The sequence below is a fragment of the Neoarius graeffei genome, chromosome 3 (genome assembly GCF_027579695.1).
Source record: "Neoarius graeffei isolate fNeoGra1 chromosome 3, fNeoGra1.pri, whole genome shotgun sequence".
Taxonomy (NCBI): Eukaryota; Metazoa; Chordata; class Actinopteri; order Siluriformes; family Ariidae; genus Neoarius; species Neoarius graeffei.
This window is the reverse complement of record NC_083571.1, coordinates 30,694,468-30,714,012: the sequence shown is the minus strand read 5'-3', so window position 1 is coordinate 30,714,012 and position 19,545 is coordinate 30,694,468. Positions and strand designations below refer to the sequence as shown.

At 41.6% G+C, this 19,545-nt stretch overlaps 1 protein-coding gene across 1 annotated transcript in view; it reads left to right on the top strand.

Moving 5' to 3' along the window:
- The window catches only part of gria2a (glutamate receptor, ionotropic, AMPA 2a), an 84,666-nt gene that overhangs the window by 21,981 nt on the left and 43,140 nt on the right, over window positions 1-19,545 (top strand). Inside the window, exon 3 of the mRNA XM_060915865.1 lies at window positions 19,167-19,406. Coding sequence (XP_060771848.1) covers window positions 19,167-19,406 — 240 coding nt within the window. The remainder of the gene's footprint in view (window positions 1-19,166; window positions 19,407-19,545) is intronic.

Here is a 19,545-nt window from a genome sequence, read left to right as displayed (position 1 = left end):
ACAGCAGTTGTGCTGTGTCCTGCACGTCATTGCTCTCATCCATGGCCAAAGAAAAAAACTCGAATTCTGACGCTTTCTCATTCAGCTGGTCATACACGTTGTCCCGCAAATCTTCGGTTTGCCTGGTCATAGTAGGTGCGGAGAGACTCACCGCGTTGAGCGCATCCTTCTTGTCGGGACACACCTCCTCAGCCACAGCAAGCATGCATACTTTAACAAAGTCCCCATCAGTAAACGGCTTTCCATGGGTAGCTAGTAGGTGAGCTACCTTATAGCTAGCTCGGACAGCAGCCTGGTTGATCTGGGTTTGGCGAAGGAATGCATTCTGTTGTGCAGCCAGTCCACATTTCATCCTCCAAATCCTGTCTTCTCTTGTTTGCCCTCGCAAACTAGCATACTCTTTGTGGCAGGTTTCGTAGTGACGACGCAGATTATATTCTTTGAAAACCGACACACTTTCTTTACATACAAGACAAACTGCATGGTCCTTACACTGAACGAAAAAATAATCGGTGGTCCACTGCTCTTTAAAAACTCTGCACTCTCGGTCAACTTTTCGCTTACCGCTAGCCATTTTGCTGTCCTGAACACTGACAGTTCTCTGCGCGTGCGCTGCCTGTCACTGCTTGATCGCGAGCATATGACGAAAATTCGGAAAATATGAATAGTTCATTTTATAACTAAATATCAATTTTAATTGATAAAATCAACAAAATACAAGATGCAGACATGTTATTATTTGCCAAAAAGCAATTTAAAAAAATAGGCCATGACCACTTTTGGGGATTGCCTCATAGGGCCGGTTCAAGTGGTGGGGGGCAGAGGGGCTGGGGGGCCGGTCAAAGGGGGGTGGCGGGCTGTAGTCGGCCCGCGGGCCGTAGTTTGATGACCTCTGATCTAGATAATGTTAGAAAATGTCTCAGAGCAAAACTATCTAGCTAGATAATGTTACAAAATGTTCCACAACAAACATAGCTAGCTGTATGATATTAAACTGTCCCACAGAAATGCTAACTAGCTATATAGTGTTAGAAAAATGTCCCACACCAAAGCTTGCATGCTAAATAATGTTAGAAATTGTTTCACAACAAATGTATATATAATATTACCTCATGTTCTTGTTTGTCCCACAACAAAGCTAGCACGCTTGATAATAAAAGAAATAAAAAAAAACAACCCAAAAAACCCAAAAAAACTTGTTTACATAATGTTAGATAATAGCTTTTCCAGAGCAAAACAAGCTAGAGAATGTCAGAATATGTTCCACAACAAATATAGCTAGCTATATAATATTAAACTGCCCCACAGAAATGCTAACTAGCTAGATAATGTTAGAAAATGTTCTCCAACAAATACAGCTAGGTATAAAATATCAGAAATTTTACCACAGAACAATTATCAAGATTATGATGTTAGAAAATATTCCACAGCAAATGTAGCTAGTTAAATAATGCTAGAAAATCTCACACAAGGGCGGCACGGTGGTGTAGTGGTTAGCGCTGTCTCCTCACAGCAAGAAGGTCCGGGTTCGAGCCCCGTGGCCGGCGAGGGCCTTTCTGTGTGGAGTTTGCATGTTCTCCCCATGTCCAGGGTTTCCTCCGGGTGCTCCGGTTTCCCCCACAGTCCAAAGACATGCAGGTTAGGTTAACTGGTGGCTCTAAATTGACCGTAGGTGTGAATGTGAGTGTGAATGGTTGTCTGTGTCTATGTGTCAGCCCTGTGATGACCTGGTGACTTGTCCAGGGTGTACCCCCCCTTTTGCCCGTAGTCAGCTGGGATAGGCTCCAGCTTGCCTGCAACCCCGTAGAACAGGATAAAGCGGCTAGAGATGATGAGATGATGTTAGAAAATATTCCACAGCAAATGTAGCTAGTTAAATAATGCTAGAAAATCTCACACAAGGGCGGCACGGTGGTGTAGTGGTTAGCGCTGTCGCCTCACAGCAAGAAGGTCTGGGTTCGAGCCCCGTGGCTGGCGAGGGCCTTTCTGTGCGGAGTTTGCATGTTCTCCCCGTGTCCGCGTGGGTTTCCTCCGGGTGCTCCGGTTTCCCCCACAGTCCAAAGACATGCAGGTTAGGTTAACTGGTGACTCTAAATTGACCGTGAGTGTGAATGGTTGTCTGTGTCTATGTGTCAGCCCTGTGATGACCTGGCGACTTGTCCAGGATGTACCCCACCTTTTGCCCGTAGTCAGCTGGGATAGGCTCCAGCTTTCCTGTGACCCTGTAGAACAGGATAAAGCGGCTAGAGATAATGAGATGAGATGAGATATTCTTAAACCCATAATATTAAGTGAGAAGAGCATCTTCAGGATGAATCAGTTGGCATAGAACATATGAACATTTCAGCAAATCAATGAAATACAGCACTTGGACAAACAGTCTTGAGAAAGGGCTGTGAAACAAAGTGCTGGTTTGTGTCATGGTGTTGGTGGGGAGACTTTCAGTGACGTATGTTCAGTGTAGGCAGTTTGGAAAGGAGGTGTGTGTTTGTGTGTGAGAGATATGTTGGGTGGTTTGATATATTTAGCTTGAAGTGTTTATGCCTCTCAGGGGGATTCAGCCTGTCGCTTTGGGTTAAAATCAACATACCTTCACCTAAATTGCTTATGACAGACAATATAATGACTCGTGCAGTGTTTGTCGGTGCTACAGAAATTCTTGCTGCAGGATTTCTGTCATAAAATTCGATGTGGTGTGGTCATAGAGGAATGGCATCATCATGATCATTGAGGAATGATGTGTGGTGTGGTGTTTTGGTCACATCTAAAGCATGTCAGTCACACAGATGTGGTTATGATGTGCTCGATGATTGCCAGAGAAATTATCTGCTATTGATTTAATTCCTCTTGAATCTATGGCTAGCTTTGCTGGTACATCTTGCAAGATTATTTATCTAGCTATAGCTATGTTGTCAGCATTTTATAACATGATCTAGCGAGCGGGTGGCACGGTGGTGTAGTGGTTAGCGCTGTCGCCTCACAGCAAGAAGGTCCTGGGTTCGAGCCCCGGGGCCGGCGAGGGCCTTTCTGTGTGGAGTTTGCATGTTCTCCCCGTGTCCGCGTGGGTTTCCTCCGGGTGCTCCGGTTTCCCCCACAGTCCAAAGACATGCAGGTTAGGTTAACTGGTGACTCTAAATTGACCGTAGGTGTGAGTGTGAATGGTTGTCTGTGTCTATGTGTCAGCCCTGTGATGACCTGGCGACTTGTCCAGGGTGTACCCTGCCTTTTGCCCGTAGTCAGCTGGGATAGACTCCAGCTTGCCTGCGACCCTGTAGAACAGGATAAAGCGGCTAGAGATAATGAGATGAGATCTAGCGAGCTAGCTTTGTTGTGGAATGTTTTACAACCAAATTATCTCGCCAGCTAATGTCGTTGTGGGACATTTTATAACAGTATTAAACTAGCTAGTTTTCCCGTGGGACATTTCCTAATAATCAACACCTGCATGTCAAATGGACTGACCACATATCCTTGATCACTTGTCTTCTTGTGCTTAATTTAGCAACGCTATTTAATTGCGGGTTTTTATGCACTTCTTTGTCAAGCTTCTGTTGCTTTTATGTCACTTAATGTTTGTTTTCCTCTTGGTCATGCTCCTTGTACTCACGTTCATTGTTTGTCCTTGTGCTTCATTTCATTGAAAGAATTCCACATTTGCATCCGCTTTTGTCTCCTACCCCTAACACCAACCTGTCTTTGTCATGAGATGACATTTTGTAATATTATCTACCTATTATTAAAGTAGCTACATTGGTGCTTGAAAGTTTGTGAACCCTTTAGAATTTTCTATATTTCTGCATAAATATGACCTAAAACATCATCAGATTTTCACACAAGTCCTAAAAGTAGATAAAGAGAACCCAGTTAAAGAAGTGACACAAAAAATATTACACTTGGTCATTTACTTATTGCAGAAAATTATCCAATATTTCATATCTGTGAGTGGCAAAAGTATGTGAACCTCTAGGATTAGCAGTTAATTTGAAGGTGAAATTAGAGTCAGGTGTTTTCAATCAATGGGATGACAATCAGGTGTGAGTGGGCACCCTGTTTTATTTAAAGAACAGGGATCTATCAAAGTCTGATCTTCACAACACATGTTTGTGGAAGTGTATCATGGCACGGACAAAGGAGATTTCTGAGGACCTCAGAAAAAGCGTTGTTGATGCTCATCAGGCTGGAAAAGGTTACAAAACCATCTCTAAAGAGTTTGGACTCCACCAATCCACAGTCAGACAGATTGTGTACAAATGGAGGAAATTCAAGACCATTGTTACCCTCCTCAGGAGTGGTCGACCAACAAAGATCATTCCAAGAGCAAGGCGTGTAATAGTTGACGAGGTCACAAAGGACCCCAGGGTAACTTCTAAGCAACTGAAGGCCTCTCTCACATTGGCTAATGTTAATGTTCATGAGTCCACCATCAGGAGAACACTGAACAACAATTGTGTGCATGGCAGGATTTCAAGGAGAAAGCCACCACTCTCCAAAAAGAACATTGCTGCTCATCTGCAGTTTGCTAAAGATCACATGGACAAGTCAGAAGGCTATTGGAAAAATGTTTCGTGGACAGATGAGACCAAAATAGAACTTTTTGGTTTAAATGAGAAGCGTTATATTTGGAGAAAGGAAAACACTGCATTCCAGCATAAGTGAATGCTGGAAACATGGAAACATCTGTGAAACATGGTGGTGGTAGTATCATGGTTTGGGCCTATTTTGCTGCATCTGGGCCAGGATGGCTTGCCATCATTGATGGAACAATGAATTCTGAATTATACCAACGAATTCTAAAGGAAAATGTCAGGACATCTGTCCATGAACTGAATCTCAAGAGAAGGCGGGTCATGCAGCAAGACAATGACCCTAAGCACACAAGTCATTCTACTGAAGAATGGTTAAAGAAGAATAAAGTTAATGTTTTGGAATGGCCAAGTCAAAGTCCTGACCTTAATCCAATGGAAATGTTGTGGAAGGACCTGAAACGAGCAGTTCATGTGAGGAAACCCACGAACATCCCAGAGTTGAAGCTGTTCTGTACGGAGGAATGGGCTAAAATTCCTTCAAGCCGGTGTGCAGGACTGATCAACAGTTACCGGAAACATTTAGTTGCAGTTATTGCTGCACAAGGGGGTCACACCAGATACTGAAAGCAAAGGTTCACATACTTTTGCCACTCACAGATACATAATATTGGATTATTTTCCTCAATAAATAAATAAGCAAGTATAATATTTTTGTCTCATTTGTTTAACTGGGTTCTCTTTATCTACTTTTAGGACTTGTGTGAAAATCTGATCATGTTTTAGGTCATATTTATGCAGAAATAGAAAATTCTAAAGGGTTCACAAACTTTCAAGCACCTCTGTAGCTTAGTTGTGGAATATTTTCTCGTACTATTTATGTAGCTAGCTTTGCGAAGACATTTCCAAACATTATCTAGCTAGCCATCTGTATTGTGGGACACTATCTAACATCACCTTGGTAGCTTTATTGTGGGATCTTTTCAAACATTAAGAAACTAAACAGATTTGTTGTGGGACATTTTATAACATAATCAAACTACTGTAGCTAGCTTTGCTGTGGGACATTTTCTAACATTATCTAGCTATTAACAACCAAACTAACTTTATTGTGCAACATTTTGTAACATTACCAAGCTAGCTAGCTTTGTTCTGGGGAAATCTCATCACGTTGTTTTCCCATTTAGGTCTGTAGGACATTTTGTAATATTATTTGTCCTAAGGTGACGAGATTTCTGAGAAGAAAACCGGGGACATTTTCGGTTCGGCGGTCAAAATATCATTAACCCTTTGATGCAAAACATATGCACACCCCTTCTAATGCACAACATGGGTCAAAAATGGCCCGCATTCATTTTCCAGGTTATTTCATGCTGACTGAGTTTTTCTTTGCTCTATCTTTTGAAATCAATTTATTTTATGATTGACTATTCCAAGTATTCTTTAAATATCTTGTTTTTAATTGCCACAAATCTCATCTCATTATCTCTAGCCGCTTTATCCTGTTCTACAGGGTCGCAGGCAAGCTGGAGCCTATCCCAGCTGACTACGGGCGAAAGGCGGGGTACACCCTGGACAAGTCGCCAGGTCATCACAGGGCTGACACATAGACACAGACAACCATTCACACTCACATTCACACCTACGCTCAATTTAGAGTCACCAGTTAACCTAACCTGCATGTCTTTGGACTGTGGGGGAAACCAGAGCACCCGGAGGAAACCCACGCGGACACGGGGAGAACATGCAAAATCCACACAGAAAGGCCCTCGCCGGCCCCGGGGCTCGAACCCAGGACCTTCTTGCTGTGAGGCGACAGCGCTAACCACTACACCACCGTGCCGCCCTTGCCAGAAATCATTAATGTAATTTTTTCTTTCCTACTTTATGAACAAAAATACTTTTTATATTACTACACATGGGTCATCCAAGTGTGATTTAAAATTAAATGTCTTAATACTATAATAATAATAATTTGTTTCAAGTAATTACTTTAGCAGTGAATGGGGCCAGTTATTTATTTCTTAACTATGTAGTTAGCTAAGCCAACTACAATAAAATTAGCTTAAGAAAGGAAAAATAAAAATGATGATTTGTGCTAAACAAAAACAAGATATTTACTGCATATTTGGAAAAGTAAATGACAAAATGAATTTATTTCAAAAGTATATCATAGAAACACTCAGCCGTACATGAAATAACCTGGAAAATGAATGCAGGTCGTTTTTGACCCATGTTGTGCATTAGAAGGGTAGTGATACAAAAAGGGTTTTTATTCAAAAAGTAAGAAAGGAAAAAATAAAATAAGGATGTATGATGATCAAAAACAAGTTAATTGAGGAATACCTTGAATACTGAATGATGGAATTAATTTATTGCAAAGATATAGAAGATAAAAACTCAGCCGGGTCACTTTTGACCCATGTTTTGCATCAAAGGGTTAAAACATTTAATGTTTTCATCTTTGTAATAAAAAGGGGGGGATAGCTGAATTGATGGCCTCGCCTAAACGAGTAGCCTTAATCAAAATGTGTAGTCCGCTACACATCACAACAAATTATACAAATTACTGACACTTTAGTAACATTACCATAAGCCTACAGCTTTACATAGCCAGCTACTCTGTGGGATAACACACCAATTTGTGTGTAAGTTAGCTTACGCCGTTGAACTGTTACAATTTTACCTCAGCTGGATTTCTGTTACGGCAACACTACATCTAGCAGTAACTTCAGCTGACAGAGTTTTGAGTCGCAGGGATGTAATTTGTGGTTCACATTCGTGAACAGATCTGTGAAACAATAGACGAATGTATCTTTTCTCTGTTACTGCTTTTGTGTTCTCATTTCTTTCTCTGTAAGATCAAAACATTAGGTATATAACTCCATACTTGCTACTGTCGAGCCCATGTATTCTAAGGCTAAGATAGCTAACCATTAGCTAGAATGATTTAGTTATCTGTCCAGAAAAATGACAGTGTCATCTAACCTTGCTCTATCTTACAGTTGCACTCACTAGGCAGGCTTTCCTTTTCTTTTCCACTGGCTTTTAGCTGGTGGCAGAGCGGAGTCCACTATGTTTGCCCACGCCGACTTGTTTTGATTAAAAATAGGTCAAACACGCCCCACGGTGGTCACATGATATTGTTGCTCACTTAATTCAACTATCTCCGGAATTGTAAAATGAGGGACACTTTTTATCTCAGCAAAACATTTACACATAGGATACATGGTGTGTGAAGCAGCGGAACATCTCGAAACTCCAACAGCAATAGAAATTGAACATTTTTCCCAGAATTCAACTTTGCAGTCAGAACCTTTAAACATTTTGGATAATAAGGATTTATTTTTACAAAAGAAGCAAAGTTAGCTGCAAGTTTGTAAATATATCTAAAAATAGGATTCATAATCATGTACTTGGTTTAGAAGTAATAAGACATTCATAAAAATCACATGCAGAATAAATAAATAAATAAATAAATAAATAGACTTTTAGACGTCTGTCACTTTGTATTTATGCATCTTTTTGTACTAAAAGGGATCCGGGGCCAACAGGATGTTCATGCTGAGTCTATTCAGAATTATTATTTTCATGCACAGACTCCACAGCAGGACTCAAATCACCAGCAAGCATGGTCATGATAATGATAACTGTAAGCTTGGTAGTCAGGCAATATGTGGAAAGATCTAATACAAAAGGAGCACATAAACAGAGCAGTAGAACCACTAAAGCCTTCCTTTGGTTTATATTATACTGTACTTATGCAGCTATATATAAATCTATACACTAGTTTGCATAAGTATTCACCCCCTCCTGAACTTTACCACATTTTGTATTGTTACAACATGCGACTGAAATGAATTTAATTGAGATTTCATATCATGAATGTACACAAAAATTGGTGGGAAATTTAATACAGTTTCCAAAATGACGTATAAAGGGAACAAAACACATAAAAGTTCTAGCTGCATAAGTATTCACCCCCGTTACTGTGAAGCCCCCAAATTAGTTCCTATCGTAAAAGTAATACAAAGTTTTCAGAGAAACAAGATGGAGGTCCATCATCACATGTGCAAGAAAAGTGCTCCTGAGGCTATAAACCTCCTAAATAGGTGGAAATTTCAGAGCTTATTGCTTTGTATTTACTTTATTAAGACATGTAAGGATGTCTTTCTGGCTACAGATGAAGACCAGTCTTGGATACTTTTAATCAGACTCTGTTCATAGGCATTAAAACATTGAAATGGAAGAATTTCAAGGCTGAATCCTTCTATCAGAGAGGAGATCAAATTGATGCTAATTCCAGTCTAAAGCCATTTTCACAGATGAGTCTCCTCATATGCTGTTGTTGAGCCACTGCAGGGTGTAATTGGGGTCTGAAGAAGCAGCGCAGGCTGTGTCAGTGTGCCAGCAGTCATGTGTTGATTATGCAGATGTAGCAACAAGCAGTGCGCTGGACTTGCATGCTAATGAAATTATAAGAAGGAGAAATTGATTAGTAACCAGTCCAACTGTCTCTCGGGTTTAACCTTTTTTTTCAGCATGCAGAGAGAGAGAGAGAGAGAGAGAGAGAGAAATATAAATCTTCATACACTGTGTGTAAAATTCCTGAGGTCTGAAATTCAATATGGTTTATTATTATTATACATACAGGACACTTTTTCGATCGAATAAAAACGTGTTCTATTTCCTTTTAGCGGGTTTGATTCATTTGGTTTGATAGCATGCAATATTGTTAGCATATCACTTATCCTACATGTATTACGTCACTCTACGCAATGGAGAATGAGCGTTGAGTATGGTTTACGATATTGCATGGTTGTCAAGACAACATAATGTCACACGTCGGAGACGTTAAATTTCCGTGCTAGTGAGTGACTGTGACAATTTGTAAACAAACATGGCCGCCAGGTTTGCTTTGTTAAATACAGAAGATCTCATCTCATTATCTCTAGCCGCTTTATCCTGTCCTACAGGGTCGCAGGCGAGCTGGAGCCTATCCCAGCTGACTACGGGCGAAAGGCGGGGTACACCCTGGACAAGTCGCCAGGTCATCACAGGGCTGACACATAGACACAGACAACCATTCACACTCACATTCACACCTACGGTCAATTTAGAGTCACCAGTTAACCTAACCTGCATGTCTTTGGACTGTGGGGGAAACCGGAGCACCCGGAGGAAACCCACGCGGACACGGGGAGAACATGCAAACTCTGCACAGAAAGGCCTTCACCAGCCATGGGGCTCGAACCCGGACCTTCTTGCTGTGAGGCGACAGCGGTAACCACTACACCACTGTGCCGGCCCAATATAGAAGATTTGAGAGAATTTTGAAAGAGAAAGACTTGTTAAACACCCGAAAGGAATGTGTATGTATAATAATAATAATAATAATAATGGCTTTTTTCGTGGTGTCACAGCTGCGTGCCATGGCGCGTGCGTCTGTTGGACTCTCGGGTGTGCTCTGGACTGTGCGTGTGCCGGGTGGACTCTCGCACGCGCACCATTAATCGTGCTGACCTGCACAGGATTAAGGCGCATCAGTGTGCCTTTATAAAGATTGAGAAAACACCTGTTCAGTGCGAAGTATTGAGTTACATTGTGGACACGTTACCGAGTCCTAGTTCCTTGTTTGCGTTCCCAATTTCCTGATCTCTGATATCCCGTTTCCTTCTTTTCGATTCTGCTTGTTCCTGTGATACTCTTTTTGTGCCTCGCCTGACCCTGTGCTTGTTTAACGTTTATGATCTTGCCTGCCGAATTGGATTGTTTGCCTGATTGTCACTCTTTTCTTAATAAACACTTCTGCACTTACATCCATGTCCAACCCATTCCTGACAGAATACTTCGCCGAACAATGGATGTAGCAGAATTATTCCAGTACTCCATTCCATGCCGTTTCCGGGTTTCCGTGTCTCAGCCCCTAGCCTTTTATTTCCGGCGGCGTTTTGGAATGAACTCATCTTTGACTTGTTGAATATCATGCTAGCTGAATGGAATATATCTGATATACCATGAAAAAAAGCCAGCCAATATTATTTCATTATTTAACATACTGATATATAAAGCTTGAAGTAAACAGTGCAGTTTTATTCCATGATCATTTTTTATATGTGATGGCGATGCTACATTTTTTTTATCCAATGTTGTAAGAGCATATTATAGGCTTAAATGAACATTTCAAATTGCATTAGCATTACGTTATCTTTTGCTTTAAGGGCCGTATTCAGAATCACTGATAAAGTAAAAAACATATGGTACTGTGCAAAAGTCTTTGGCACCCTAGTTTTTTTTATACAAAGTTTGTTATAGATTTCTATTTGATGACTTCTACATTATCGAGTCAGTACAAAAACATTTTAGAGTCCAAACGTTCGTTCGTTTTCCAGCACAAAATTAAATGTTACAGGAAAAAAAGTTTGTATCTGAGCAGCATATTCCATAAGATAGCACTTTTTAGATTAAAAAAGAAAACATAATGAAGGCTGCTGGGTTTTGGTGCAAAATGAAGACGCGAGTGTGAGAGTCAAAGTGTCCAGAAGAACTGCGGCTGGTTCTGTAAGATGCTCAGTAAAACCTACAGCTCATTTCCTTATAAAACTGCACTCACTGTACCTGAGACTATTTTTTTTTAAAGCAAAGAGTCGTCTCACACCAAATATTGACTTTATTTCATTTATTATGGCTTACTGCTTATAGTATTTTTTTAATGTTGAAACATTTCATTTCATTATTTTTAAGCCATTTTTGGTCGACAGCATTTCTTTACATATGCCTCAGACTTTTGAACAGTGCTGTACATCAATATTTATGTGAGGAATGTTGTATTTGCGCATATGCCAATTTTCGCTACTTGTTCAAGGTTATGCAGGCGTGCAGTGGCAGATTTTTCTTGAGTAGAGGCGTCAACATGGGAATTTTCAGATCATTGTTTAGAAAGGATCACCACCTTTCAAAACAAGCAGTTGCTTTTAAGACCAAAAAAAAAAAAATTATCGATAAAAATTGCGTCCTGAAGAAGGAAATAATGGCGGCACGGTGGTGTAATGGTTAGCGCTGTTGCCTCACAGCAAGAAGGTCCGGGTTCGAGCCCCATGGCTGGCGAGGGCCTTTCTGTGCGGAGTTTGCATGTTCTCCCCGTGTCCGCGTGGGTTTCCTCCGGGTGCTCCGGTTTCCCCCACAGTCCAAAGACATGCAGGTTAGGTTAACTGGTGACTCTAAATTGACTGTAGGTGTGAATGTGAGTGTGAATGGTTGTCTGTGTCTATGTGTCAGCCCTGCGATGACCTGGCGACTTGTCCAGGGTGTACCCCGCCTTTCGCCCGTAGTCAGCTGGGATAGGCTCCAGCTTGCCTGCGACCCTGTAGAACAGGATAAAGCAGCTAGAGATAATGAGATGAGATGAGAAGGAAATAATGTAATGAAAATGTTTTCATGAATATATAAACAACCTGTAATATAACCAACTTCCACCCTCATTATTTAACCACTTTAAAATAGCACTTGATCCAGCACTTGTATTATTTCTCTCTCTCTTTTTTTAATTGTGCACATAACTGTAGTTACACCTGAGGTCTGACTCACGATGTACTCAATTTTGATATTAATCTCACTGCGCATGCGTAAATTAACTCCAAATACGGCCATAGGTGAACAAAGATTTGAAGCTAGATTAACTGTCACTTAACCTCTTAGTCTCTGTTAGTGACTGAAAGGTTTCTTCACCTCTGGCCCTCACCATCTTGAGATCAGTCCCCCCGTGTCACCCAGACGTCTGGGGGTGAGTCGCGAAAGAAAGACAGGAACCCCATGAGTTCGCAATCTTTATTCACAAGTCTCCCATGAGACGAGAGAATACAGGAGATTTTATATGTGTGTTATCTGTGGATGAAGTGACATCACTGTTTGATATCTGTCTGTGTGTGTGTGTCTGTGTGGATATGCAGCTGTGGGTGTGTGTGGGTGTGTCTGTGCTATGTGTGTGCATCGTAGGATGTCAGACTATGGTGTGATGGTATGATGACATAGGTCAGTAAACCTTGGACTGAGCAAAACACATCTTAATTCCATCAATATGTATGTGTGTGCGTGAAACCTTGGATCAATCATGAGCAAAATGTCCTGTATACATTTCATATCAGCCGATGTTCTTAACGACAATTTTTAAACAAAGACGTTTAGTCTAGCAAAGAAGTGTCTTCTCCCCTGGACGAAGGTCACACAGTAACTTGGTCAAGTTACACAGGAATAGTTTAGAATCACTGTTATAGTATATGTAATAGTTTAAAATAATAAAGGATCTTAAAAAGCTCTAAAATATTAAAATCATAAAGTCTTAACACTAAAACTATAAAACTAACTTAAGTGATCACTTAATGCAGCTTTAAATCTACATTAAATCTAACATTCAATCATTTCAATTTCAAAATTCAACACTGGTTAAATCTAACAGTGACATTTTTTAAGTTGTTAAGGATGTACTTAAAGTGCCATTCCACCATTGGATGTATTCTTTGGCATAAAATACAATATATTTTATGACAACATGACTAGACAGAGAAATCTTTTAGCTTCAAAATGATATATCAAACATAATTTTTTGACAAAGACAAGTATATTAATTTTGCGACCAAAGTCACCTACCCTTTTAATTTCCGCGCGGTAGTGAAACGTGATGTCATCAGCAGGTTCCCCTTCTTGTGTACCACGTGTCGGTCTATTTTTAGACCAGGAAACCCCCAAAGTGAGAGAGTCATTTCTCCTCGTATATGGGGGCCAAAAAAATTGCGAAAAATTTTGAGTTAATCTTTCAGTTAGCTAGATTTATTGGTATTAGCTAGATTTATTGGTATTATTTTTATCGCGTTCTATCCGCCATTGCTGATATATTTGTGCCACGTCACACGTCACGTGGTACACAAGAAGGGGAACCTGCCGATGACATCACGCGCGGAAATTAAAAGGGTAGGTGACTTTGGTCGCAAAATTAATATACTTGTCGTTATCAAAAAATTTTGATATATCATTTTGAAGCTAAAAGATTTCTCTATCTAGTGATACCATTTATATATGTTGTCAAAATATATTGTATTTTATGCCAAAGAATACATCCAATGGTGGAATGGCACTTTAACACTTGTTAGCTATATTTGAGTTGTACCATTTTTAGTATCTCTATTCGAGTTGCTAGGGCTATGCTGTTTTTCTTTAGTTACGTTTAAGAATTAAGCAGCAAGTGAAATGTCTCGCCTTCAAGGAGACTATTGTGTTATTCTTGTGAATAGTGAAACACCCCTTAATTTCAACACTAATCTCTCCCCATAGGATTTCAGACCTATTGAAACTTGTATGTTCGAGCTTGCTGTATTTCTGTCAGCGTTTTCTCTGTAATGGTGTCGATTGAGCTTTTGCCTGCTCAGGACTCCTGTGTTTAGCCCACACAGCTGGACTATTTAAAACCTAATGAGTCCTGGAGATACACGCAGACGCTCGCACAGAGCCAGGATCAGCTCAGCCAGCTGAACCCACACACCAAACTGGTGTACTAAGTCCACATCAGCTGACTGGAATCAGTTGAATCAGTGGTACTCTAAAATTAGATGCCAATTTTCTCGCAGATGTTGTGAGCTGGAGATTCAACGGGTGGATTGAAGATCAATATACAGATACCGATCTCAGGCTCAGTCAATGGTGTGATTCATAAGAAATGACTGAAGAAGCCTGCAGATGGGACTTTCTCAACCATCTTGAAAGGAAATTTGGACCAAAAACAGTGGTTTTTTATTTATTGTCAGCTCAGTTTTGTACAGTAATGTCCTATTGTAAGTACAGACTGATAATAAATTGTACCTTGTAGTTTAATTAATTCATTAGTCCTTTTAATGAATTATCTTTATTTTTCAAATACATAGAAAGTTAAATAAATGATTGCAATTTATGGAACAGGACAAAAAACTAACTATGAATTATAAAAAAAAAAACAAAAAACAAAAACAGCGCTTAGTTTTCAGGTTTAGGTTTCATTGAAGTGAAGCATTACACATCACATACAATAAGGGATCATTCCGTTAAGATATGAAATTTTATTCTGACATTTAAAATGGTGGTAGCCACTAGCTATTTTGAGTTCAGTGCCAATCCTAATTTCATGAATGATACTGTATATTTAGTAACAATAGTGAGGTAATTACACTGTATAACTTTTAAACCAAGTTCATTTCTTCTTCATCGCTATCTTTTAGATACAGTGGATATAAAAAGTGTACACACCCCATTAAAATGATCGGTTTTTCTGATGTAAAAAAATGAAACCACGATAAATAATTTCAAAACTTTTCCCACCTTTAATGTGACCTATAACCTGTACAATTCAATTGAAAAACAAACAAATCTTTTAGGGGGGAAAAACCATAAAAAAATTTAAAACGTACAATAAGCTGGTTGCGTAAATGTGCACACCCTTAAACTAATACTTTGTTGAAGCCCCTTTTGATTTAATTACAGCATTCAGTCTTTTTTGGGTTCACACCTGCCATCAATTAAAATGACTCTGATTAATCTCAAATAAAGTTCAGACATTTACTCCGTTGCATCCTCCAGCAAAAGCCAGCGTTCACAGAGAGCTTACAAAGCATCAAAGGGATCTCATTGTTGAAAGGGATCAGTCAGGAGAAGGGGACAAAAAAAATTTCCACGGCATTAGATATACCATGGAGCACAGTGAAGACCGTCATCAAGAAGTGGAGAAGATATGGGACAACAGTGACATTACCGAGAACTGGACATCCCTCCAAATATTGATGAAAAGACAAGACGAAAACTGGTCAGGGAGGCTGCCAAGAGGCCGACAGCAACACTGAAGGAGCTGCAGGGATTTCTGGCAAGTACTGGTTGTGTACTACATGTGACAGCAATCTCCCGTATTCTCCATATGTCTGGACTATGAGGTTGGGTCAAAGAAAAACATCCAGGCCTGGCTAAATTTTACAAAAAAAAAAAAACATCAGCTCTCCCAAAAGCATGTGGGAAAATGTGTTATGGTCTGATGAAACCAAAGTTGAACTTTTTGGACACAATTCCAAAAGGTATGTTTGGCGCAAAAACAACACTGCGCATCACCAAAAGAACCTCATACCCACGGTGAAGCATGGTGGTGGCAGCATCATGTTTTGGGGTGGTTTTTCTTTAGCTGGAACAGGGGCTTTAGTCAAGGTGGAGGGGATTATGAACAGTTCTAAATACCAGTCAATTTTGGCCCAAAACCTTCAGGTGTCTGCTAGAAAGATGAAGATGAAGAGGAATTTCATCTTTCAGCATGACAATGACCCCCAAAAAGTTTTGGAACGGCCCAGCCAGAGCCCAGACCTAAATCCAATTGAAAATTTGTGGGGTGACCTGAAGAGGGCTGTGCACAAGAGACGCCCTCGCAATCTGACAGATTTGGAGCACTTTTGCAAGGAAGAGTGGGCAAATATTGCCAAGTCTAGATGTGGCAGGCTGATAGACTCTGACCCAAAAAGACTGAATGCTGTAATTAAATCAAAAGGTGCTTCAACAAAGTATTAGTTTAAGGGTGTGCACACTTATGCAACCAGCTTATTGTACATTTTTTATTTTTTGGCATGGTGGTGTAGTGGTTAGTGCTGTTGCCTCACAGCAAGAAGGTCTGGGTTCAAGCCCCGTGGCCGGCGAGGGCCTTTCTGTGCGGAGTTTGCATGTTCTCCCCATGTCCGCGTGGGTTTCCTCCGGGTGCTCCGGTTTCCCCCACAGTCCAAAGACATGCAGGTTAGGTTAACTGGTGACTCTAAATTGACCGTAGGTGTGAATGTGAGTGTGAATGGTTGTCTGTGTCTATTGGCCCTTTTCCACTACCCTTTTTCAGCTCGCTTCAGCTCACTTCAGCCCGACACGGCTCGCGTTTCGACTACCTCAGAACAGCACGACTCAGCTCGCTTCAGCCCTGCTTAGCACCCAAAACTCGCACGGTTTTGGAGTGGGGCTGAAGCGAGCCAAACCGAGCCGAGTGGGGCTAGGGGCGTGAGGAGACACTCCCCTGTGCACTGATTGGTGAGGACGAGTGTCCTCACATGCCCACACATGCCCCGCGAGCATGCTGGGATCTGTAAACACCGTAAACCCGGAAGAAGAAGAATTACGAATTACGAGAATTTCTGAAGCCTTATGCGCCTCGCCTCATCTATACGCTCTTGCCAGTATCTGTTGGCGTTGTCGGTGACAACAAGCCACAGCACCAAGACCAGCAACACTAACGACTCCATGTCCTCCATGTTTATTGTTTACTATTCGGGTCGTGAGACTACCGCTTAAAAGATCACTGATGTCACTGTTTGCGCCGCCTAACGACATCACGTGACGTCCACCCACTTTCGCTAACTCCACCCAATGTGTCCACCCACTTCCAGCCAGCACGGTTCAGTGCGGTTGTAGTCGAAATGCAACTCCAACAGCCCCACTCAGCTCGACTCAGCCCGACTCAGCACGGCACGGCTCAGCCCAACTCAGCCGCGTTGGTAGTGGAAAAGCGGCATATGTGTCAGCCCTGTGATAACCTGGCGACTTGTCCAGGGTGTAATAATAATAATAGCTTAGTTTTGTATAGCGCCTTTCAAGGTACCCAAGGTCGCTTTACAGGAGGAAATGGGGGGGGGGGGGGTCAGTTAGAGACCAAAGGCCTCAGTGAACATGTGTGTTTTGAGATGCTTTTTGAAAGAGATCATTGTGGGGGCGTGGCGTATGTGGAGTGGTAGACTGTTCCAGAGAGTGGGGGCAGCTACACAGAAGGCTCTGTCCCCTATGGTCCGCAACCTGGTATGGGGGATGGAGAGCTGGTCCTTAGCAGAGGACCGCAGGGACCTAGACTGGGAGTGGGGGTGGAGAAGGTCAGAGAGGTACTGTGGGGCAAGTGCATGGAGGGATTTGTAGGTGAGGAGCAGAATTTTGTATGAGATACGTGATTTGACTGGGAGCCAGTGAAGCTGTTTGAGTGCAGGGGTGATGTGTTGCCACAACTTAGTGTGGGTTAGGACTCTGGCAGCTGAGTTCTGAACATACTGTAGTCTGTCCAGGGCCTTGCTGGGCAGACCATACAACACTCCATTGCAGTAGTCCAGGCGGGAAGTGATGAATGCATGGATGAGAGTCTCAGTCACAGAGTCAGTGATGTGACTGAGTGATGGCCGGAGTCTTGAGATGTTTTTAAGGTGGAAGAAGGCAGATTTGGTTGTGTTTTTGATTTGAGTCTGGAATGAGAGCTTGGAATCCAGGGTGTACCCCGCCTTTCGCCCATAGTCAGCTGGGATAGGCTCCAGCTTGCCTGCGACCCTGTAGAACAGGATAAAGCGGTTAGAGATAATGAGATGAGATGAAAATTTTCCCCCCTAACAGATTTGTTTGTTTTTCAATTGAATTGTACAGGTTATAGGTCACATTCAAGGTGGGAAAAGTTTTGAAATTATTTATCATGGTCTAATTTTTTTACATCAGAAAAACCGATCATTTTAACGGGGTGTGTACACTTTTTTTTATCCACTGTAGATAACCAACATTAGATTGCTAACATTTGCTAGCTAAAATGTGTTTTGTTTATTATGAATTTGCGATAGGGCGGCACGGTGGTGTAGTGGTTAGCGCTGTCGCCTCACAGCAAGAAGGTCCGGGTTCGAGCCCCGTGGCTGGCGAGGGCCTTTCTGTGCGGAGTTTGCATGTTCTCCCCGTGTCCGCGTGGGTTTCCTCCGGGTGCTCCGGTTTCCCCCACAGTCCAAAGACATGCAGGTTAGGTTAACTGGTGACTCTAAATTGACCGTAGGTGTGAATGTGAGTGTGAATGGTTGTCTGTGTCTATGTGTCAGCCCTGTGATGACCTGGCGACTTGTCCAGGGTGTACCCCGCCTTTCGCCCGTAGTCAGCTGGGATAGGCTCCAGCTTGCCTGCGACCCTGTAGAAGGATAAAGCGGCTAGAGATAATGAGATGAGATGAGATGAATTTGCGATACTTGTGTGCCCACATACTATGTCTCAGCGCAAATGGCAAATCGATTTTAACCTGAAATGTTAACCCCTTGGCTGCCACCCATAATTAATTGTAATGTGCCGGGCATATAGGACAAAAATAGGTAAAAATTGGGATATTTTGATAATCTTTCTCTAACTTGTTCAGAACTTTATATTTTTAATATTTGTATAGAAATTCACAAAAAACACTGTTGTCGAGGAAAAATAACTTTAGTAATCAAAAACAACTTCAAAAACATCCCCCCCCCCAAAAAAAAGCAAGACAACGGGGCTTGTCAATGAGAACCTGTCCATAAACATGAATTACTAGTACTTGAAAACACAATGTACACCAAGTAACTGGGTACCATTTTTTTGATGGTCTTTGGTATGATCCAACCATGAATAGAACTCACGATCTCCCAATTAGGCGGCAGACACACTAACCACCAGGCCAACTCACGGTATGCGCCACTGTGGTGTGAAAGTAATGTACCATGTAAGGTACATAAAAGGAGGTGTTTATAATGAGTAGCGTATGTCATAAGGCACAGCGGTAAAAGATTTCATGATGTATGTGACTCGTCCAAGGGCATTGAAGGGGTTAACTTTATTTTTTTTCTTCCTCAGTTTGTTCGCAGTTTTCCCGGGGCGTCTACGCCATCTTTGGCTTCTACGATAAGAAGTCCGTGAACACCATCACATCATTCTGCGAGACGCTGCACGTGTCCTTCATCACGCCGAGTTTCCCTGCCGATGGCCTCAACCAGTTTGTGTTACAGATGAGACCCGATATCCGAGGCCCTCTGATCAGCCTGGTCGAGTACTACAAGTGGGAGAAGTTTGCGTACCTGTACGACAGTGATAGAGGTACATGCGCTTATGCATTAATGTATCAAATTACTTGTCCTATTCATTTGTAGCACTTCACTCCATACCACTTAATCTTTCTCTCTGTCTCTCTCTCTCACACACACACACATGCATATGCATACACACATGCCATCTT